The sequence below is a fragment of the Dunckerocampus dactyliophorus genome, chromosome 5 (assembly GCF_027744805.1).
Source record: "Dunckerocampus dactyliophorus isolate RoL2022-P2 chromosome 5, RoL_Ddac_1.1, whole genome shotgun sequence".
NCBI classification, from domain to species: Eukaryota; Metazoa; Chordata; class Actinopteri; order Syngnathiformes; family Syngnathidae; genus Dunckerocampus; species Dunckerocampus dactyliophorus.
This window is the reverse complement of record NC_072823.1, coordinates 21,128,677-21,152,171: the sequence shown is the minus strand read 5'-3', so window position 1 is coordinate 21,152,171 and position 23,495 is coordinate 21,128,677. Positions and strand designations below refer to the sequence as shown.

Below are 23,495 nucleotides of genomic sequence, written 5' to 3'. Positions count from 1 at the left end.
GTTCAGGATGTCCCTCCACCGCTCACAGTCCTCCAGGTTCTGAGCCTCCTCCAAAACAAAGTACACCTCTGGCAGCTGAGGCCCCTCAAGCCGGAGAGGGATCATCTTTACAGCAGCTCAGAGCCTCTCCATCCTTGCCCAGTCTCAGCAGCAGTTGTTCTACAGGTATGATCAATATCTAAACCAACACTCACTCCCAAAGCATCACAAAAATGTCATCTGGTCTTTTTGTATTCCAAGGAGCAAGGGGGACCATGTCTACAAATGGTTCCGGACCCTACCAGAACCACTCGGTTTCCCTGACTCAGGCAAGCGGACTCGCTCCCGCCGCCTCTCAAACACAGAAGTCAAAGGGCACCTTCACTGATGACCTGCACCAGCTGGTGGACAACTGGGCCAAAGATGCCATCAGCCTATCGCAGTGCAAGAAGGGTCCTAAAACCGGGGCACAAGCTGCCCTGGGACATGACGTAAGCGCTGTTACTTGTCTTTAGAAAATATTTGTGTACAGTGGAACCTCTCAGGCGAACATAGTGTCGGCATGCCACAATGGAAGCAAAACACGTTTTAGCTCAAGTCTGAGCTAAAATGTTGTGACATCCACAAGATTTCCAAAGATCTCCTATGAGGTCATATGGGGCGACTGTTCTTACTCTTTGGATGTGTGGTATTTTTGGTTGAAATTCAAATTTTGAATGCAGAGGTTCCACTTTGCATGCGATTGCCATTGCCATATTAGGTACACCTGCACAGCTCTCATACTAGAGCTGCACCAAAATTTCGCTTTTGTAAAGTTGACAATGCTTAAATGAATACCTTGGTCATTCAACACTTATGAATGTAGCTCCTGTATTATATCTCATTAGATTGTATTTCTGCCAGTAATCATCCTAATTGCACAGCAGTCATGATGTCTGTCCTGGTGCTCATTACAGGTGATCCCTCCCGCCAACATGGGCCGCAAATTCTCCGCTCCAGGTTACCTCTGCCCGACACTGCCCACACCTTGCAGCACCTCCACAGCCACCACAGCACACCTCCCCACCCCTGCCACCAACCCCTCCTCCGTCCCTCTGGGCCCCCGCAAAGGTTCTCTGGGCCCGGTAGCTCAGGGGTTTGGTTACGCCTCGGCCCCGTACAGCGCTTCTCAGTGGGCAGGACCCACAGGCAACTGCCAGGTCAGCATGCGCAACCCTGCCCAGCCGCTCACGCAGTACCAGCCACCTATGACTGCCCCAGTGTCTCTGCACCAAGGGTACCACATGGGGACCACACAGGCCACCCAGAAGTCAGTCAGCCCGGGAAGCTCAAACTTGAGGCCGACGTAATCCAGTCATACAGGGGCAAAAAGCACACATGGGAAGATGTGTGCTTTTTTTTCCCAAATTTATTATGATTATTATTGATTATTATTATTACTACTATTATTACATGTTGCCTGTGTGCTTCGGGTCCTCTCAGGCTGATTTGAAGTCTGCCGGGGCCGTCGGGGAGCGTGCAATACACATCCGCAGCGTATGCGCGTCACACTTAGCCCGCCATTAGCTGTGAAATTGAGCTGTGACGAGGAGCTGGTTGGTTGCATGGCGTCATGTAACCAACAACCACCAGCAGCCAAAGATGTCTTTATATTGTCATGGAGGGCAAGGCGTATGTTGTCATTCCAAGCCAAACTGGGACAGAGTACCGTTGGATCACTGGTTATGTCACCACAATAAAATACAAAAACTAAAATAAATACTGACCTGCTTGTGGGACAGGAGGTTACGTTGCGTCAGAGAGAGGAAAGTCGAAGGTGTAAGAGGAGAAGGAAGACTTAGTAAGTTTAGCAGGAGTGTGATAGGTTGCAATATAAAAAGAAAACATCCCAGTGGCTACCTGGTCAGAGTCAATGCAATAATTCAACTGCCCCTTTTTGGATCTGTGGCCTTATTCCCTAAAGACATTTACACGTTGTGCATAGGTATTTGACATATTATTTATGTCCGTGTGACAAGTCTGTTTTTTTTTTTGTTGTTTTTTTTTTTACACACCCATTGAATATTCAACTCATTCTTCCACTACTTCTGATGTTCAGACTTTTTTTTTTTTTTTTTTTTAAGCATCCTGGTGTTGAGCACCACAAGGAGGCGGAGGAGGTGATGCTGCTGTAGATCAGTCTGGCTTGGTGGTAGGGAGGAGGGGGTCATTTTTATTTGTTGGGTTACACTTGAATTGAAACTTGCAAAGGATCCCACGTTAGTTACACATGAAGCCACATCATTCTAGGATCAACTGAAGTGAACGTAGTTCCGGTTTATTAGAAGGTATCGTGTTGTGACACACTAGTCAGCCTACAAGATGGTTAGCTTGCATCAGGGGTGTCCAAAGTACAGCAGGGGGGCTTTTTTTAATGGTCCGTAGAACGAAAAAAAAATTAAGGTGTAATGTTACAATATTAAATGTCATGATGTATCACACTAATGCAACGGTGGGCCGCACAGTGGCCTAGTGGTGAGCGTGTGAGCCTCGCAGATCTCCGACGGAACAATTTGTGTGGAGCTCCCAGTGCTTGCGTGGGTTTTTTGCGCGTGCTATTACAAATATGACATCCCCATGTATAGAAAATAGATGAATGGCTGAGATGTAGGCTGAATTTCTTAAATGTTTCTACATTGAATTGGTTTTATCCTGTTTAATAAATAAACGGTAAAGAACATCAAAATAGGCTCCTGCTCGTCAAATTTTCTGTATGCGGCCCTCGAATTGGACCCAAATTTGGACACCCCTGGCTTACACGTTTCCTCTCATTGCTGTCACATTAGTGGGGTTCCCTTCTTTTTTCTGTGGTCTTTTTTTTTTTTGTATGCGTCTATTTAAATAAACAAAATGTTCTTTATGGACCTGTATTCAGCCATCAGATTTTGATGTTGTCTCACTGTAATTATTATGAAAAGGTTGTTAAACAACATGTAGTTAATGGAATATAAAAAGTGCAATTGCAGGGTGGTTGTTTCTCTATTATGTACTCTCCAACACAGGAGTAATCCTGCTGTAAATGAAGCTCTATCTGTGACTGCCCTGCCCAACCTTCCTTCCGCACCCTCAGCCAACCCCACTCACCTTGTCTTTTTTTTCTACTTTTATTGTACATAGTTTAATGTGAGCTACCTGCTTTTTGACTAGAGAACGCTTGTGGCACATGCACTCTTAACCTGTAAAACATGAGGAACACTTTAGTGCCTTGCATCCTCACTAATGACAAGTTCCACGACCCACATCTCCTCCCAAACAGTGCAGAGAACCCATGCTCCCCCTTCCCCCCATCCCAGTGCACAATGTGAATGAACAATTTGTAAATGTCAGAAGGCTGCAGCACGTTGTTCTGGTTGTGCAATCACCCTTCTATTTGGCTCATACTAGTGTGCTTTTGGCTGGCTTTTTTTGTGTGGATTTACCATTATCCCATTTCACTGAGGCGCGTAGTTTGGATGACTAGTTAAAACTTCTCTAGAGAAAAAAAATACGTTCCTGCAATGCAGAATATGCAAAGTTTTATAAGGATGGAGGGTTGATGGAGTCATTTGCATGCTGATGAGGGTTACTGACTTAAATGTTTTTTGATATGGGAATACTATTAGAATTGTTTGCCTTTCAGGGTCATCATGGTTTTTTCATTTCTGCCAATGTCACGCGCACAAGTTGAAATAGCAGCAGCAACGTATACTATATTTTCTGCATGCCAGCGTCACTGGTGTTCAAATCTTGATGGCCACTGTATAGCACAAGCTTAAAAAAAATCAGTTAACAACCTCTCTATAAACAACAAAAACACACGTGAGGCTACTGACAATTCTACTCGGCTCTTTCCCCATCTTATGGACTTTCTGTGATTCAGTGTCTGGTTTTTGTGTATGTTTTTCACATTGTACAAAATGTAAAAACAAATAAAATATCAGTTAAATTGCCCGTCTGCTCTAATGGTGGTCTTTTTCAATTATAAAAAATGTGGACCCCCCACAGCAAATCCTGACAAGGTACTGTGCGCTCCTGTCACATTTCTCACACAGCTCAATGCACTCTACAAAAAACAGCCACTGCAACTTCAGGAGGTTTTGCCGAATCACCATGAAATTTGGTAGCTGGAAAAACATCTTTACAGGGCCACAGAGGTGACTTGGCAACTAACTGCATAAGTTATTGACCATAATTATAAAGTGCAGGTTTTATTATTAAGAAAAAAACTTTACCAACTTTGAGAGAAAATCAGTGACCAGCATAAAAATCAAGTGAAGTTAAGTATCCAGTCTGCGTTTCTTCATGGACTGTCCTGGTCGGTAAGGACTTACTGCTTCACCTGTAAGATGAATAGATCAAATCAATTGAGAATGACATCAATCCTCCATGACCTCTGACCTGGTCTAGATTGATGTTGGTTGGGCTGGAGCTGATGTCTGTACTGAACCCCGCCCTGTCCCATGCTGTACGATGCCTCTGGACATCTATCAGAGTTCATTTGTGGCGTCCTGCTGCGTGTCTGCATCTTGTGGCTTCTGGGCGTGCTGGGCCTGAGACCCCTGGAGGGTGGCACTCCACCGCCTGTGGGGACGCCCAGCTCCTCGATTCCTTCCAGAGTGAAATTCCAGAAATCTGGATCATCTGGAGATGAGGCGGACATAAGAGGCACTGTGTGATAAAAAAATGACTGAAGTCAGTGTGACGGTGGAATACCTGCTACAAGCTGCTCTCTGCATCCTGCTGCCGAGTCAACACTCAATTCAGGAGTATGCTCACCTACAAATAGACATACGAACACAAGACATTCTGGAGAGAACGGTACATAGACAATCTTTGGTGGGTTTTTTTTTTTTTTTTTTGCAGGTGTGCAAAATCAGCAGAGCTTTCTTGTTACATAAAGGATATTTTACCAGCGTTTTTTGCAGTTGGTCCTGAAACACAACAAAGTGCTCCTTTCATATATAGAGTATCTTTGAAGATAATTTTTTTTTGCAGCAGGTCCTTAAAAACAGTACTGCCTTCCTGTCATATAGAGGATCTTTGACTAATACAAACATAGGGCTTGTTTTTTAATCTATGACTTAATAGATTTCTTTCTTACTTTATTAGACATTTGGTGAGGTTAAAATGTGAAGGTACGACAAAGCCTTGAATTTACTTGCTATATAAAACAATATCAAAGAGAGAAGCTCACCAACCTCCGCTGGACGCATGCCTAATGGGGACCGCATCAGTGGTCTCAGCCTTGGTGGAATGATGGGTGTTCTGCTGTAGCCTCTTGGCCTCCATCTCTCTCCTGAACTTCTGCTGCAGCTGCTGTTGTCGCATCTTGCGCAGCTGTTTGGGGTCCATGTGCGCCTCGGACACTACCACGTCCACAGTTTCCCTAAGGAGATGGTGGGGAGATGAAGCAAAAGATAGATGCATGGGAAAAACAAATAGGTTGTTTTCATACCTGGAGTCTTCGCTTTTCATTTCTCCACTAGGTCCAGCGTTAGGAGTGTGAGTTTCTGACAAGGTCGCTCTCTGGTTGATGACTCTTGGCTCCAGTGAGGTGACGCTGGGGCCCGCGGCGGGCACGAGCTTGGCCTCCTGTACCAGGCTACAGAAGCGGGCCTTCTCCAGTGACGGCTCACTTTCAGAGCGTTTGGTGTGGGCCAGGTCTAGAGCGGGAAGCGGCTTTGTGTGCAAGACCAGGGTGAAGATCATAATGTATTATAATGATTTCCAGAAGACACGAGATGGCTGTTTATCTAACCTGCTTGGGGATCTTGTTGATCGCCTGCAGGTATGCTTTGTCAAGGATGCAGTTTCCAAGGGCGTTCCCGAAGCACCTAAGCAAAACAAAGAACAATGACTCTAACCATGACACAATGAACATGAATATCATCTTTCCAGTACTTGAGCGCTCTCTTCATGCCATCAGTAACGGCTTCCTTTCTTGCTTTCTCCAGTGACAAAGCTTTAGACTTAAGCCCCTCGCTGACTCCATAGCCTACATCCTCGTGGAATGAGCCATCCTGGTTAAAAGCAACAAACATTACTGTCAGAGCCTCACATCAAAATGAAGGATGAAGGGTTTCTCTACTCTAACCTTCAGCTGCACTTTGACAAAGGCGCTGACGCCGACGTAAAACCTCCCGTTGACGAGGTCGACAAAGTCTGGATGGGAAGAGCAGTAGGAGGGTGGGGGAAGCAAACACAAGGCTGTGTTGGTCCTGATGGTGGTTGTCACGGAAACAAGTTACTATGGCGACAGACTGACTGGGAGAGGCATACCGACATTCTGCTGCGAGATGGAGTGGGACCATCCGTTATAGCCAAACATCTCATTGGCCAGGCTGATCACACGGTGGCCTTCGATGTAGCACACCTGGACGAAAGGAGGGCAGCATGTATTACATCATATCAAATAGTACAAATGTCCATTTTCATTCAATGTGCATGCAGTTATCTTATGTATACAAGCAGTGTGCCTTTGTACATTAGTCAAATCAAATCAAGCCTACTGTGTTACTGTGCATGTTCGCTATTTTTAAGCTAATTTTTAAGCTACAAACGTGCCTTCTGTCCTCCTCCAGCCACTCTGGTACTGATAAACTCAGGCCCCAGCTTTTGTCGCAGTGCATTATGCACAGCCTGCTGCTCCTCGGCTGTGTAAGCACACTGACAGTATAAAGAATACAGCGTTAGCAAAAAAAAAAGTAAACAAAACACAGATACGGCTTCTGTGGACTTCCTGTCACTGCCGTTGTGATTAGAGTTTTAAAAGAAAGTTGATTCGCCACATTATTCCTACCTGACCAAAGCGCTTCGGTGGAGAAATACTCGTCCCTTCTATGTCGTTCGACATTATAAAAGCTGTAAAAAAAAATGGAACAAAGCATTCAGCTACAAGTTAAAATAGCACATTTAAATTTCAATTTCTGAGCGCGTCGTCTTCTTCGTCTCGCCAAGGTTTGGTATACTTGCGGCTGCCCCCTGTGGTAAGGAAATGAAACACACCAAATTAGCGCTTCCGACTTGGCGACATTCCAACCTCTTGGCAGGGGCGTATTTAGTCATTTGGGGGCCCAAGGCAAACCTAGCCATTGGGTCATTGGGCTCCTCCACATCCTTTTTTTGTTTTTATGTAATTTAGGCCACTTTTTTCCTGCTTTTGAAATATTTTACAGTTATCTGTCAGCTTAGGTTGCTAGTTACATAGCCATGTTTATATACTCCCCCCCAAAAACGATTTGAAATATTAATGTTCATCTTCTAACAAGTGTGAATATGAGAAAATTCTACTATTTCCTCAACTAGATAATGTCCTTAAAATCCTCCTGGGGGATTATTACCTAACATGAATAATCTCAATGATTTTACTGTAAATGATAAGAACTTCAAGCGACATTAAACATAGTTTATCGCATTAATACTCACATTTTTGTGACGAAAAGTGTCACTCTATGCTTCATCTCTATACATTCTCCTCGGCTGACACCGACAGTAGCGTTGCTGCTGTACTCGTGACTATGAAAAAGGTTGAAACCTTGGGTAGTTTTGATAAAAGCTGTTTGTTTTCCACTCGCCTTCTCCTCTTTTTTGCCGCGCCAACAACTTTGTTTTGTTGTTGTCTTCCTGAATCATTTTGCACATGTGCAGTAACATGGAATAGTCCATTGCATGAGAATGGAGGGGCAGCGGTCGAAATGCTTATGAAAGAATTTCGCATTATGATGTAGTTTTAAGCATGTGAATTAATTTAAGTCTTATACTGTAGTTCTAACTAAGCTTATAACATTTAAAATAACATTAAGGTAACACTACTTTTTAAATAATGTCACCCAAAAACTCAAACATACCCTTTATATACGCTACAGTAGTTGTATTTGTATGTATGTATTATTGTAGTTTAAATTAATTGTTGTTTTTGTTCAGTTTTAGCGCCACAGTCAAACTTCCCGCTCGGAAAACAACCAGAGGTGGGGTTTGTGGTGCCATCAAGTTTGGGAGCCGTATCTCTATAAAATAACCAATTCATTATTATTTAGGTGGATTATTAGATATTACGTCAATTTGCATTGTCACCAATAACAAAAGGTATAGTGTTAATGTTTTGTTCAGCTATGTTTGCATATACAGTATTCACCTACACTGGGTTGGTTTTAGCATCTTTAATGCATTAAATGTGTCAATCCTTCAATTGTTTTGTACATGGCTCTCAGTAGAAAAAGTGTGGACACGCCTGCTGTAGATATTGGTAGTTTATATAAACTACCAATATGGACCCATGTCTTCTAACATAATGTTCTCTTTGATTCATTTGTGCAAAAAATAGGAATGATTCTGATCAGAAAGCTGCTTTGTTGTTGACGGGTGAGTAATTGAGCTGTAAAAGTATGTTAATGTGCTCCTCTCTGATCCAATAAGAGGAGATTAGATCTCACAACACGCAAGCATGTGTGCACAAACTAGACGGGCAATTGCAATTCAGTGATATGATGAAAATATCCAGATTGCTGTCGTGCAAGCGACCCAATGACTGACATTCAACTGATTATTTTGCAGAATGCACATATGGCTGTGAGAAATACTGTACGGTAGATTGAGGTCAGTATGTAGTTGTGTGCGTGTGATCCCTCTTGTTTTCTTTTAAGGCGTGTGCGCGCGCGCGTGTGTGCGTGTGGCATTCAGGAGCCTCTGATAAACCACACCACTGTTGTTTTAATGCATAATAACTCGGGGTGGGCAACACTGCATATTTTGGTATCGACCCAAATTCAACTCAATACAAAGCCTGTATTGCGGATGCCGAACTACTTGCAAGTTTTCAAGGTTATTGAATTATTTTGTGAGTTTCTGTTAAATTTGTTGATCGTGGTTTTAATCAGAATAAAACCCAAAACAAGGCTAAACAAATATACAGTCATGGAAAACATGATTAGACCACTCTTGTTTCTTCAGTTTATTGATCTATTTTAACACCTGGTACAACTAAAGGTACCTTTGTTTGAACAAATATAATGATGATAACAAATATAGTTCATAAGAGTTAAATTTAAGAGCTGATATCTAGCAACTTTCATGGTTTTCTTGATAATAACCAAAATCACAGTTCTTACATTGACTAGCATTGTACTGCCAAACAAATGTAACTCTTATGAGCTATTTTTGTTGTCATTGTTATATTTGTCCAAACAAAGGTACCTTTAGTTGTATCAGGCATTAAAATGAACAAGAAACTCAAGAAACAAAGGTGGTCTAATTATTTTTTCCATGACCATATGTTATCATATGCATCTATATATCTAATGATATATAAATACAACGATTTCAATAAAATTCAATTATTCTCTTAGTCCATTTTATTACATATAACTGTTTGAGCAAAACAAGTAGTGCAAAATAAGTAAAAACAACTTCTATTGCCTTTTATTGAAATCCTTTGGCTTTTTGCACCCAAAGCCAAGGTGAATTTTTGTTTGTAAACAATATAATAATATCATCAATGTAACAATTTAAAAATCACAATAAAAGAACACAGATAATTGTGAAAATAAACATAATATCGATCTAATCAAGCTAGTATCGATCCGATGCTGATACCACCTTTGGTATCAATACCATCGATTTTTGTATCGATCCGCCCAACCGAAGTAACTACAGTAATAACAATCAGTTGCGCGTGCACGTGACAGCAGCAGAAGCAGTGGCGATGGTGATCGTCGCGTGCATCTCGGTCAAAACAAAGCGGGTGCGCGCACGGGAGCGAGCAGAGGCGCATGCTTCATGAATGAGTCCACCACCACCATCAACATCACCACCGTCCACACCACCAGACCCTTCATCCGCCTGATGCCCGGTTCGGAACTCACACCGTCGGCACGTCAATGCAGAGGTGTCCCCCAATGAGCCCGGACGGAACCGATCTTGCATCGGTGCTACAGCAGCAGGAACCAAGCGACAGGACACGAAACGGTGAGTAATGGAAACTTTAAGACCACTATTTTATTTTTGTACGCTCTTATGTGTCGTGTTAGTTGGACTCACAGGTAAGAATAAACATGCTCCCTCCCTGTTGGATCAACGTGGACTGTTGCGTGTGTGTGTTGAAGGCTGACTGGCCATTTTGTGTCGAACAATAACACGGGTGCAGCTAGGTTACACTAGGCCGGAAAAGCAGTGCTGCTAGATGGTCGTAAAAGTGGCATCGATCTGACTGTAGGAGAAAGAGAAGTGGGAGGTGGGGTGGTGGACAAAAGCAAAAAAAAAAAAAAGCCCCAGACTGGCGTGGCATGGTGGGGAAGGAGCGTCTCTCTCTGCTGGCTTCCCCTGACCTTTGACTCATGACCCTGCATGGTAACCCACATAAGAATACACCGATGTTATTAAGAGTGGCAGTAAAATAAGACACGTGGTTGTCTTTGTTTCAACATTGACAGCCCAGACTGCTGTAACTCCCGCTGACCAGACGGGGGCGCGTTACCATTTACAGCCTGTTTCTATGGGGGAGACACACATAACAGTAATGTCACCCTACAGGCTGCCTTGCCTTCCTTTTACTGCAATACCTCACACTGTCTGCACATGCACCGACATGCATGTACCCTTCTGTTGTATGCTGTGTGTTTGCATGCTTAGGAGGGAGTGTAAGTTGAGCAAATATTGCACAACACTCTTCTCAGTCGTGTGGAAATAACAGTTAATCTTCATACGCACTCGAACTATCAAGTAATGTTACAGCAGCATGATTGAGAATAATTCTAGATTAGTAAAATTAGAGATTTATACATGAAAACCAACCAGGTGAAGTAAATTAAATTACATTTAAAGCAGTAAGCGACTGCTTTTAAATCCAACACATAAAGTGTGGCTTTGTGGCCACATATTTACAAGACAACTTAATTTTGTGGAATGTCACACTGAAGAAATACAAAAATATGCTATATTGCTAGAAACGGAGGCTGTAAGAATTGTGCGAATGCGTAACATGATCTAATATCCTGCAAAATGTCATTGATCTTATCCCAAAATTCCATAAACATAATAATAACAAAATAATAATAAAGGCTGTTTTGGATTAATATAATTCAGGCTAAGTATGCTAATTACAGTGTCTTCACGTGTGGCTCAGTGTGAATGGAGACAGTTTTTCAAAACACTGTCATCATTCTTGTGTAAACAGGCCCTGAAATTCCCGTTCTTACTACATCGTTCTTGTGTAAACACAGTGGTTCCCACAGGGCTGCATTCTAAAAGCGACAGGGTGCGTGGGGCTAGATGATGTCGTTTAATTTGCATCATTAGCCATGACGCACGTGCATGTCATTTGTATGAATTCCTCCCTCCTCCCCACGGACGAGTCCCATAATAATGTGTTCAAGAGGAGGGCTAACATCAGCAAGGGCAGGTTAGCCATAATCTCTTAAAGTGCTAGGAAACTCACATCGGCAATGACTTTGGCACCGATAGATCACAGGAAGCAAGAGGCCGAGCAAATAGCATGACAAAGGCCAACACATACACACACACACACACAAATCAGAAGCGCAACTTTCCACGTAAAAGGTTTCAAAATCAGAGTCTCCGCATAAACATGTAAAACTCTTAATAGGTAGTGCCAAATCCATCTGTGACAGTCACAATTAGTTAGTATTGGGCCGCCACAAATAAATGAATCTAGGGGAAACACTGAAACCGGTATGCCTCCAGGGTGTCCCAGTATTTTTGTCTCGAGTCATCATGTGTCATATCAAAATTAAGGTCGTTTTTTGTTTTACAGTGGTTAACAAATGGGTTGCTTTGTTTTTACATTCTCCTAGCAGCAGTGGCTAACTTATTTTTACACTTGCATGACCGTTTGATAAATGTTCATGTGCGACTAAAATGACACATACCCTCTACATGGAGCAGATGACTTGCATTTCATTATCTCCTATGGGGAATAGGCGATAGGTCCAGAACAGATTATGTTTGTCCTTTGAAGCTTCCACTGTATCAACATCCCTGGAGGAGGTAATAAAGTTAAATGTTCAAGAATCCAAGCTTTTTGAGCTTTAAATCATGCCTGTAGTGTGTATTTGTTTTACTGGACTTGTTTAACGTCGATTCTCGCTGTTTTGTATTGAGATGCTGGATGGACTCAGGCGGAGGCACGCCTCCCGGTCCTCCCCGCGGCCGCTCTCCCTCAACTTCAGCACCTTCTCGGCCCCTCCCCCAAGCCCAGACTTGGACAGCAGCAATGAGCATCCAATCAGGAGGTGAGCATCGCCGGTCAAGATTAACAGTTATTATTAAAGTGAAGCATTCTGGGTAATCTACTTATCTGCATCCACATTCTGTAAATCCCGCTGCCCCCTCTCATCTGGTCCCATCACCTTGGGCCAAAGATAAAAATCTCCAGGCGGGCTTATGAAGCGACTCGTACATGTCCATGAACTGTTTAAATGTGTGAGTGGTCATCCTCGGACATGTGTTGTTTACTTAGAAACAACACATTTGTACCATTTGAACAATGCAACCGTCCAAAATTCCACTGCCCAACAACAAACAAACCATTTTTTGTATTTTTGTTGGCTTCCCTTAAGAATTTAATACTGCGATCACACTTGAGGGGAGGAATCATCAGACTAGTTCATACAGTATAAAGCTTCTTTTCCAAGAAAAATCCTTCAAGGGGAAATTCAAATTAACCCTCAGTTGTCATGTCATGTTAACCCATTGCAGTGAACACAGCACGCACACACAGCCACGCCCATTACTGGGAATAAGGTTCCTTGTTCAAGGGCACCATGTGAACACACTGGAGGAAATTCAACCTGAGGCACTTTCTGAACATTATTTATTGTTTCTTCTTTTAAACACAACAAGCACAAACAACGAAAGGATTGTCCCGTTGCTCCGTTCATTGCTGTGATGCGTTCAAAGACTCTTGTCCTGTTTGCCAATGTTAACAATGTCCATTTCACCCATTGGTCCTGCCACTATTATACTTATGTCTTTATAGTATTATGTCATATTGTGTGTTCGTAATTTATTTTATTTTATTCAATATGAATGTAAATACTCCATTTAACGCATCTATTCAGTTAAGCACCCGGTTGCTTATGGTCACCGAGTGTACGGTCGACGAAAGCAAATAACTTGCGGGGTCTCTAATTAACGCAGAGTCAAAAAAACCTCCTAATGTAGCTTTTATTCACGACACAAGACGGATGTGAGTATCATATGTGGTCGCCACAAGGGTTGGGTGTTGTGTACTTATTATCCCAAATTGGTACTTTTGAAACAGTGCCAGTTCTTAAACAGTGCCTGAACCAAATACAGTAGTTAAAAAAATGGAAAACATACAAATTTTGTCCGAAACAATGACTTTTTATTTTTACTGAATTTTGTGATATGTAAGTTGAACAGAATAATTATTGAAATACCTCAGTAATATAAATAAAATGATAACTAAGTAATACATTCACCAATATGAAATAAAAGCCACAACAAATTGTCATTATTATCACTGCAAAACCAGCAGCAACACACAACACAGGGAATGAGCAAAAAAATCTTTGCATACATTCCGCTGTTTAAGAAATCGACAGTTGATACACCATTCTGGCAAGGTGCTGTGTTGTAATGTTTACGTACAGAGTTTGTGAATGCATCTCGCTCGCCGTTGGTGGATAATGAGGAAGTGTTGTATTTCGTGATTGTGTGGAGAGCGATGTAGAAACGTTTGAGTGCACCATGTTGAAATTAGAGCTGCAACAAATAATGGATTATCTAATTAATGGACTAACTATTTAAATAACCTCTGATTTCAGCCTCTCAAATGCGAGTATTTTTAAATGTCCTTAGTCAAAACAGACCTATTTTCTTTGTGTTTTAGGCAAAACAAGATATTCACACACATCAGCTTTGACTTTGGAAAACACTGATGGACATTTTTGCCTCTTTTCTGAAATTTTGCATACCAAACAACCAGCTATCTGTATTTGGTTCATATTGATTTGGTCCGTCTAGGGTAGGGATCGGGAACCTTCTTGGCTAAGAGAGTCCTGAAACCCACATATTTTAAAATGTATTTCCGTGAGAGACATTTAATATTTTTTAAAACTGAATACAACTAAATGTGTGCATTTTTAAGACCAACAATTTTAGAATTGAATAAGCTCACCAATAATAAATAAAATACTTCTTATTATGGATGCGACTTCTGACGCTGCATGGTTTTGCAGCGTACGCTGTATCTTTCTTTCTTTTCGCCATCTCCTTCGTCAAAAGGGCTGGCTCCAGCCGACTACTTCTTGACCTCTCAATGACCCCGGTAGGCTACCACATTATCCAGTAATAATCAAGTTTTGGTGTCTGACCCGAAAATATCCTGAGGACAGCTGGCATTGGCTCTGGCCACCCACACCGTGGTAGAAAATGGATGGATGAATTAAAATGCATGAGAAAATTTTATAATTTGCTCATTATTTTCATCACTGTGATTTCTGTAATGTTTTACTTAAAAATGTCAGCAAAAAATAACAGTCGTGTTAAGAAATGTCTGAGAGCCACACTAAAGAGCCACATCTGGCTCCCAAGCCACAGGTTTCCTACCCCTGGTGTAGGGCCTAACCGATTACGTGATTAATTAAAACAACAAGCTTCATATTAATCGACTAAGAACATGATCAATATGTTCAGCCCTTGTTGGAATTGAGCACTGCTGTTGGTGTGTTAAGGTTGGCAATAAAGTTTTAAAAGAGCGGAAGACTGAGTGTTTCTTGTTGCAGGTGATTTAGCATGCAGGTAAATGAGGCACTGATAGCCACTTATTTTTTCAATCCAGTTACTTTCAGTATGCGTCCCTAGTCCCCATCCAACTCTGCATGCGCTTTAAAATGTTTGTTGCGCTACTCTGTTGTTGGTCTTAAAGCTATGCGTGTTACACTTGCCGGACTGTTGTTTACAATAAACTCATCAGTGGTATTGATGCTGGCTGTGTCACGGTTTGTTTGGAGGCTGTATGCAGAGATGAGGCGATGGTGAAGATTAGGATGATTTATTTGACCAACAAAAAATCCAAACTGTAAAATAAGGTCAAACGTCAGCAGGGGAAAAAAACTACGAAGGCTGCAGCGGTGCTGAGCGAAGCCACGCGACGAGGCTAGCTTAGACCAAAAAAACTGTAAGCTAGACTCCAAAATGTAAGAGTGGCATGTAGGCACGAGAAGTTGGAAAGGTGAGACTCGACCCAACATTGAGAAACAAGCTGGCAACTGCAAACAACAATTGCTGAGCCTACGAGCAGTGGTGAAGAACTGAGCGACTGCAGGTGTGTTTCGTGGCGCCACCCAGAATCGGGAACTGTGGTGTCTGGAACAGAAAAGAGAACAGAGGGGATCAGCAAAAAACAGAAACAGACCAAAGAGGACCGTACAACGTGACAGGCTGAGCAGCACAGTCCTGCTGTTCCAACATTGGTTCTGTTGCTGCTGTGTTGTGCAATAAACTTGTGAATAAATGACCATGTGGTCAAAGAGACCTGTATGTTTTGCTTTGCACTTTTTAAAGTACAAATGGTTATTAAAGTTTAAAAATGAAGTTATTTTGTATAATGGGCATTCACATTTGGGAAATAACAGCCTCTCTCCAATTATCACCAGCTTTCAAGTAACTTTAAATAAATTTTAAAAATCCCTATCCATAATTAGAGCATTTACAGTCTAATTTCTTGTTTCTGATTAAAACAGGTTCGACCAGGGTTTTGATAACTGCGACTGACATGAATTCAACATTTTTTTTACATCAAACATGGCGGGAAAAGTACCTTTGGCCAGAAAACACTGACTTTGAAAACGGAGCCAGGGCTAAAGTTCAGTGCTGAAGACAGCATCTCTGTTATTATCATGTGTTCCATAGATGCAAAGGCTTGTTAATGGGTTCGTTTATTAAGACTCCAGGAAGTTGCAGTCAGTTCAAGTACAGGACTTGTTAACTAAGCAGGTTACTGTTTCACCACTAGGAGTTATTTTTAAATGCCATCTTCCTTTCTACTCATCCCTCATGACAGAGCAGGAAGACATCCTTTATTGTCCTGCATTGTAACCCCACTTCCTACTGCTGTTGTTTTTGTTGTCACTGAGCCGTGCAAACTCCTCCTCAGCTGCTGCTTACCCCACTGGCATCTGTGTGCTGCATAAATATTTGTTGGCATCAAAGATGGTATTGTTTGAGAAGCCTATCAGTGCCACTGTTCTCTTCTCTTCTGAGACCTCGGGGGCAGTGGGGCCCACCTTCCAGCTCGGCCCCGCCCATGCTCTGTTTTTATAAAACAAGCTCTCTCTCTCGTCATGCATCACTCTGTCCTACTTTATTCTCGTCCTGTGTCAGCCGGCCTTTCTTTTGCGTCCTCTCTCCATTCTCTGCTCATGTTCTCGCCTCCCCGCCGGCGCTCTGCTTCCTGTTTCCTCCTCCGTCTTCGTCTCCGTCTCGCGTCAGCTGGTAGCCTGACCTTCCTTCTTTCCTGTCCACGCCACTTATCGCGTATGCTCTCATCTCTCTCCTCCTCCATGGTTCCCATGAGGACTCTGCACCGGCTCAAGCTGATGAGCTCGCCCAGCCTTAGCGACCTGGGCAAGAGCGAGAAGGGTTCACCAGAAGACAGGGGGGAGAAGCAGAAGAGAGCCGGTGCCAACGCCACCTGGAACAGGTACATCAAATTACAAAAGTGTCATATTTTAACCCTTTTGTCCTGCTCCGGATCAGTTGGAAGATGTGGACTGAAACATTAGGTTCAGAACCGTAACAGTCGATCACATATTTATCCGCCTGTGCCTTTTACACAGAAGCGAGCCAGGTGGGATATTGTTGCACCTGTGTGCACTTGCACATAGCGACACAGCATCCAGCTTCTGATGAAACTTAATAACAACTTTTGTAGACTTTTGAACAGCAACAATTGCATTCAACACAGCCTACAGAGCCTCCCGCCTCTGTTACAGCTCTAGACCCTTTCACGTTCGCTCTAAAAGGTGTCATTTTTCCTGGTTTGTATGAACAGCACAAACACGGAATGGAAGGACAGAGTCATCTCAAAGTCAACTTTCCGTCTTCTGATAACCTTTACAGAGGTGGAATGGCGCCTGTGAGCAAAGGGGATGCCCGAATGCCGGGAGCGAAGTTGAGCATTAAACCTAACTTTTCCGGCTTTGTTGTTTTGAAAGCAATTGTCACTGTCTGACAAGCATCTAATCATCTGATTGTGGGATGCCGTGTCTTCGTGTGAAAGCGCACACATATTCCACTTTGCTGGATTCTGTATAAAAGACAGGGCTCTGATGCAGATATTTTTGCCAGATTTCTGGTGAAAGCTTCTGATATTACCTCCAAAGGTGGAAAACTCTGTGTTGGTTGACACAGAAAACAGGCGAAAAAATGCTGACTCTCTTTTACACCTAACATACGTGTTATCATGCATTTGAACGTATCTGGTGAAAAGTATTGTTTGTGTTTCAGTATCCACGACGCCGTCATCGCAGTCTTCCAGAAGAAAGGTTTGGCCGATAACGAACTTTACGCTCTCAATGAAGGCGTGAGGTACGGATGAGACGTTTACTACTCATGTAGTTTGTGCTACTGTTGTGTCGAAGGCGACCAATCAGGTGGCTGCTGGCAGACATGGCCACACCCTTGCCTGGTGAATTTGCAGACTGAGCATGTTTTGTTGACTGAGTTTGTTAATGTGCTGTTGGAGCAGTGTGGTCGTGTCATGATATCTCATTATCTTTAAAGCCAGACTCAGGCCGTCCTATCACATCAGCTCTCGTTGTGGAACAGTAAATACATGTGCAGGCGTGAGCAGGTTGACATATTCACACAGATAAAGACACACAATGTAAAATAAAGATGTTTATCCACCAGGCACCTGCTGAAAACCGAGCTGGGTTCCTTTTTCACAGAATACCTGCAGGTAATGACAGTTAGGACAAGAAAGATGTTTATAGGCCAGTGTTGGATTTCCTTATATATTTATTTTCATTCATGTGACAGAACCAGCTGCTGACAAAGGGCATGGTCATCCTGAGGGACAAAATAAGGTTCTACGAAGGTATGACGCAGTTGGATGTGCATACGTTCCATTTATGCGGCGCAGGCCTTAAGTGTTGTTTTGGTGTGCCAAGTACAGGTCAGAAGTTACTGGACTCTCTGGCAGAAACATGGGACTTCTTCTTCTGTGATGTGCTCTCCATGCTGCAGGCCATCTTCCACCCAGTCCAGGTAGACCGTCCGTCATCGCCAAAGAATAACTAACAAGCTCAGGTGTAGTTGCTGATTAGTGCCGTCTCCATGCAGGGTAAGGAGCCTTCCGTCCGTCAGCTGGCTTTGCTCCACTTCAGGAGCACCATCGTCCTGAGCGTTAAGTTAGAGGATGCCTTGTCTCGCCCCCGAGCCCGAGTGCCGCCTTCTGTGACGCAGATGCTGCTCATCCTGCAGGTAAGGTGATCGTTTACTTTGTTTACATACCGTACAGCAGTGGTCCCCAGTCTTTTTGGACCCACGTATCAGCTCGTGTTGCCACAAACCTCCGGCAGACCGGGTGTTCGTAAATTGTAGCGATCTAATTTATCTTATTTACTATGTATTGTGTAAATCTAAGACAGGAACAACATCAAATTAAAAGCACAAAATGAATACGGAGCCACCATCCCCCAATAGGAACCTGGAGTTTGTTTTTCAGAGACAAGATTGTAACATTGCTGTTTGATGTATGTGGTAACAGGCAGTTTGCTAGCATGAGTTAACTTGTGCACCGAATAACGGGTCACACAGTGTCAGAATTTGGGACTAAATATGAGGTGAAAGACAAATGGGAAAAATACAGTATAGTAGTCTATCTGTGCAGCGTGGGAGAAAGTTAGCACACGCACACAAATATGGTGTGTCCGAAGACTGTCGACTTTGGTACGAGTTGCCGCTCGCCAAAACACAATGAAACAAAAACATAAACATGCAAAAACGGGGAGATCTTTAACTGTATATTATTTTTTTTTGTAAAATAATGGCCCATATTTCCAAAATGGATATACATTTACAGTACATCAAATTTGATGTAGTTATTTACAAATGGATTTTTTTTTTTATCATTGCGTCTGAAAGTTTCCTGCAGCACGGTGGTTGGGGATTCCTGCCGCACGATTTTTCCTCAAATTGGCGTGTCCAACGTGCGGCCTGTGGCTCGTCTTTTATTGGCCCACGACACATCGTAGAAGTCAAATTAAACAAAAAATATGAAAAAAATGGGAAAAATAGAGCAAAAACACACAATGTAAAAAGAAAAAAATGAAATGTTGATATTAATAACGCAAAGTTTTGTCTTGAAATATGTATAAAATTATATTAAAAGTATACATATAATATCTATAATTCACTCATTCTGACCCATTTGTATACCAACTACACATCACATGATACTGGTAAATTCTAACAATATAGATGTATCATAATTATGATGCCATAATAAAATATTTAATCATATTTTCTATTTATTAGAATTTGTATTATGTTGGATAGTATATGTGTGTGTGTGCGTGCGTGCGTGCATGCGTGTGTGTGTGTGTGTATATATACAGTATATATATATATATATATATATATATATATAAATATGAGGGGAATAATGCAAAATGTATTAGCCATGTTAAATGAAAATAGGTTTGTATATAGTAAATAAAAATAAATAAATGTAAAATAAATTAAGTACACACGTTCTAATAAATGCCAATCTCTGCAGTTGAGTAAATCAACACCCCTGACCACTAGATACAAGAAATGCATAACATTGTAAAAGCCAGCAAACACTTTCATTGATGTATTTTTTTTAAGTAACAGTTTGTAACATTTTTTGCTCACTGACTCCCAATACAGTTATGGAGCGTTATTTTCCCTTGTTGAATGTGAACTAGCAGTTCTCGATGGGCATTATTATTAGTAATATTATTATGCATGATCGATATTTATGATTATCGTGTTTTAAGTATAATATTACTTATACAGTATATGATATAATTGATGCAGCATTGCTGTTGTATGTGCTACAGATGTCATCATTTTGTGTTCGCTAACCATTACATCATTTAGATAAGAGTCATATCTGCCAAATATACTCGTTTGTTTTTTTTTAAATCAGGATTTCTTTGCGCAAAATTAATATATACAATTTTTATTGGCTGATAAGCTCACAGTGTGTCATTGGGATAACTGCAGGGAGTCCACGAGTCACGTGGTGTGAATGAGGACTACCTGAGACTGGAGTCTTTGGTCCAGAAAGTCGTCTCACCCTACTTGGGAACACATGGACTTTACTCTGGAGACGACACCGAGGACCACTGCTGTGTTCTGGGTGAGACAAAACGATGTTGAATAATGTGTGTTTAATGAATAACACCTCCTTCTCCTTCCTTTAGAGAAGCGTTTACAGTGGGGCTGGTCCAAGTCTGCTGACCAGCTGTCTAAAAACCCTGTGGTACGATCCAAAAGCTACAACATTCCTCTGCTGCTGACCCCGGTGGCTGAGTACGACCCGGATAGCAGCTCCGTTGGCAGTGGAGGAATCAGGCGTCACTCGGCCTGTGAGATGATATCATGCCTGGAGGAGCAAAGTTTGACCTACGCTGACCTGACATCCAGCGCCGAGCTCTCTGGCTCCACCTCCAGCAGGCTTTGCGTGGGCTCTCAGTATAAAGGTACATGCAAGGGCCTCACTGTTATTGTACGTTGATTGTGATGAAGAGCCATTGATTGTGTTGTCACTGTAACTGCAAGCAGGAGCCGCCTCCATGGACCTCCCTCTGTCCTCACCCTCCCTCCTCCCGCTCCATTCGTCCGGAGCGCTGCACGGCACCGAGGCCACGACCACCATGACCGACCTCAGCAAAGCGGCATCTTGCACGCCGCCCAGCGAGTCGTCCAGCCCCGAAACCATCATCGGGCAAGTGCTCGAGTCTGCGGACTCGGACTCAGATGGGATATTTATCGATTTCCCGCCTCATTCCTCAGAGGCTCTGGGCTACGGTCGCGAGAGCCGGCAGAGCACCGTGTAGCTGGGCATCACACACACACACACACACCTTTCATTCACCAATTATCATCGTGAGTACATTTCATTGCTCTTGTCTATCTTTGTTTTCCGTCCATTTACGCTGCTTTATGCTGGTTTTAAAAGTGAAATAGTTAGCGAACTAAAAACATGAAACTAATTTAAATACAAGAATCCCAGAAAGCGCAGACCTCCAGTAAGGTTGAACTCTGAACAAGAGTCGCCAAAAATTCCGTGATTATGTGTACGGGTATTTAAGCGTAAAAACCAAGTTTGTAGACTTGCCAAAGAAGAAACAAATCAGTTTTGGTGAAGATCTGGATAAAGGTACATATTGCGACGGTCCAGTGAATAAAATGTCTGCAAACTTTATGATTTTTTTTCTTTTAAATTTAAAACAAATGAGCTTTTCTTTTCAGATCAAACAAAAAAGAAAAAAATGCTACATTTGGAGATAGATGCTTTTTAACAAAAAGGAAAAAAAAAATGGGGCTACATTACATTTTTTATTTCAAAAACGCTTAAAAAATTCAGAGGAGCATGCTTTTATAAATAAAAAAGCAAAAAACACAATTTGAAAAGACATTTTTGATAAAAATAAAAAAAAATGGTGATTCATTCTTTATCAAAGAAACATAAAAAAAAATTGGAGGCATGCTTATTTAAGAAGGCAAAAGAAAATTGATTAATTGTGAAGATGTGTTCTTAATAAAAAGGAAAAATCACAAAATTTGAAGATACATTATTTTACAAAATCAAAACATTTGGATATACAGTACATGCTTTTTTATAGAAAAATTGGAGATACACACTTTGCAACAAGAAAAAAACCTTACATTATTTGGAGACACGTGCATACCTAAAAAGGCACATAAATCTATTACATTTGGATAAACATGCTTTATAGGACAAAATATTTGACATATACTTCATGGAGAAACATGCTTTAAAGTATCCAGGATTTTCATGAACTGTGTGAGCCCTGGTGGACATCTGCTCATTAGAGGGAGCAAAGAGGTCACATACAAAAATTCCCCCAAACACACAAACTATTACCACCCTGGCTGAGGTAATAGAACCTCAGAACTACAGCCATTGGGACTGCTTTGATGTCTTGGTTTTTGCAACCAGTGAGGTTCCACATCCATATATTTAATCGTATATGTTTATGTTTGGCATTGAGTCCACTGACATAGAGCTAGTGAGAGACATCAGTGTGTTATTGGGATTTCCAGTATTTGTTATTGAAACAAATAATAAGCAGCTTCATTCCACTGAGGATCATTTTGATCCTTCAACTGAATGTAAAATGACATTAAAAATGACCACAATTCCATGTTGTTTTTTTACATAGCAGCACCATCCGCTTATAAAGTCTCATCAGTCCTAACTTATTTTTCCATTTCCATGATGTGGTGAAGTAAACACGCTATGATAATGCGGGCTAATGAACTGTTTCAATGTTTTTCAATGCTTGTAGAGGTCGAATGCTTTTTACATGGTGTTTTTTTTTCCTGCTTTGTACAGACAAAATTCTTTTTATTGTTTACATTTCAAAGACAATTGTACTGAATGTTGTCTCACACACTGTACTTTGCACCTTGTCGATATACAAGTGCATTGTTAGTTTTCTCAGACAGCTAGTGGTTATGAAATGAATTCGTGTTTTCTTAAAAAGGGCTTTTTAAAAGAATCTTTAAAAAAAAGAAGAAAAAAATGTTTTACCTCAAGCTTTTTGTACTTTCCTTTTTTTGGACAATCTATACGGAGTCGTACTTTGTATTCATTTGTTATACTAGCCCAGTGAAAATAGATTTAAATAAAATGTCAAATAACCTTTTTTGTCTTGCTATATCTTTATGAAAAGTTCTGTAACTTTGCTCTGCTTCACTTCAACAGCATAAAACTTTGCACAGGTAATGTCCACATGTTGATTCGTGGTCTTATTGAGTTATTTGTCTCCTCAAGTTTAGACTGCAGTATACTGTTTAGATTCTAAACAGAATATTGTACATCTAATTCATGAATTTTCTATACCGCTTGTCCTAATTTCTGGAGCCTATCCCAGTTTACATTTGGGGCAAGAGGCGAGATACACCCTGGACTGGCCACCAGCCAATCACAGGGCACATATAGAAAAACAACCATTCACAATCGCGGGCAATTTAGACGTCTCCAGTGAGACTAACACGCATGTTTTTAGATGTTGAAGGAAACCTGAGTACCTGAGGGAAACGCGTGCAAGCATGGGAAGAACATGCAGAGGTATTCCAACGGAGATTCAAACCCGGATCTCGTGACTGTGAGGCAGACTCACCACAATTCTGACCGTGCTGACTTATAATACAGTTACTCTCATTTAAATGCAAGTACCACATTAAATGACAGTCGATATCATAACTGACCATTTTTAAGTTGGAAAGTCTGATTT

At 41.7% G+C, this 23,495-nt stretch overlaps 3 protein-coding genes across 13 annotated transcripts in view; 2 read left to right on the top strand and 1 right to left on the bottom strand.

The window, feature by feature from the left end:
• The window catches only part of wnk1a (WNK lysine deficient protein kinase 1a), a 31,734-nt gene extending 27,786 nt beyond the window's left edge, over positions 1 to 3,948 (top strand). For all 7 annotated transcript variants that reach the window (XM_054775987.1, XM_054775985.1, XM_054775986.1 and 4 more), the window contains 3 exons: positions 7 to 165; positions 241 to 470; positions 936 to 3,948. In XM_054775987.1, coding sequence (XP_054631962.1) covers positions 7 to 165; positions 241 to 470; positions 936 to 1,328 — 782 coding nt within the window. In that variant the 3' untranslated portion in view covers positions 1,329 to 3,948. The remainder of the gene's footprint in view (positions 1 to 6; positions 166 to 240; positions 471 to 935) is intronic.
• rad52 (RAD52 homolog, DNA repair protein) lies at positions 1,070 to 7,697 on the bottom strand. 4 transcript variants are annotated; one of them, XM_054775989.1, is made up of 13 exons: positions 7,423 to 7,697; positions 6,797 to 6,858; positions 6,562 to 6,663; positions 6,277 to 6,370; positions 6,092 to 6,159; positions 5,899 to 6,017; positions 5,756 to 5,831; positions 5,453 to 5,676; positions 5,196 to 5,383; positions 4,908 to 4,928; positions 4,711 to 4,773; positions 4,396 to 4,638; positions 1,070 to 4,336 (listed from the first exon to the last, which is right to left on the bottom strand). In XM_054775989.1, the coding sequence occupies exons 2-13, from the start codon at positions 6,848 to 6,850 to the stop codon at positions 4,275 to 4,277; spliced, it is 1,314 nt and encodes a 437-aa protein (XP_054631964.1). In that variant the 5' UTR covers positions 6,851 to 6,858; positions 7,423 to 7,697; the 3' UTR covers positions 1,070 to 4,274. The 4 variants fall into 4 exon arrangements, with proteins under 4 accessions (XP_054631964.1, XP_054631963.1, XP_054631965.1 ...); XM_054775988.1 differs by having other exon boundaries at positions 6,797 to 6,978; positions 7,423 to 7,695; XM_054775990.1 differs by lacking the exon at positions 4,908 to 4,928 and having other exon boundaries at positions 6,797 to 6,978; positions 7,423 to 7,693.
• Positions 7,698 to 9,667: 1,970 nt separating this feature from the next.
• On the top strand, positions 9,668 to 22,991 carry prr5a (proline rich 5a (renal)). Of its 2 annotated transcripts, XM_054777433.1 has the most exons (11): positions 9,668 to 9,960; positions 12,112 to 12,242; positions 16,553 to 16,678; positions 17,485 to 17,565; positions 17,890 to 17,938; positions 18,019 to 18,076; positions 18,155 to 18,246; positions 18,322 to 18,462; positions 20,233 to 20,368; positions 20,433 to 20,711; positions 20,794 to 22,990. In XM_054777433.1, exons 2-11 carry the CDS (start codon positions 12,112 to 12,114, stop codon positions 21,066 to 21,068), a joined length of 1,368 nt encoding a protein of 455 aa, XP_054633408.1. In that variant the 5' UTR covers positions 9,668 to 9,960; the 3' UTR covers positions 21,069 to 22,990. The 2 variants fall into 2 exon arrangements, with proteins under 2 accessions (XP_054633408.1, XP_054633407.1); XM_054777432.1 differs by lacking the exons at positions 9,668 to 9,960; positions 12,112 to 12,242 and having other exon boundaries at positions 12,251 to 16,678; positions 20,794 to 22,991.
• Positions 22,992 to 23,495: the final 504 nt, after the last annotated feature.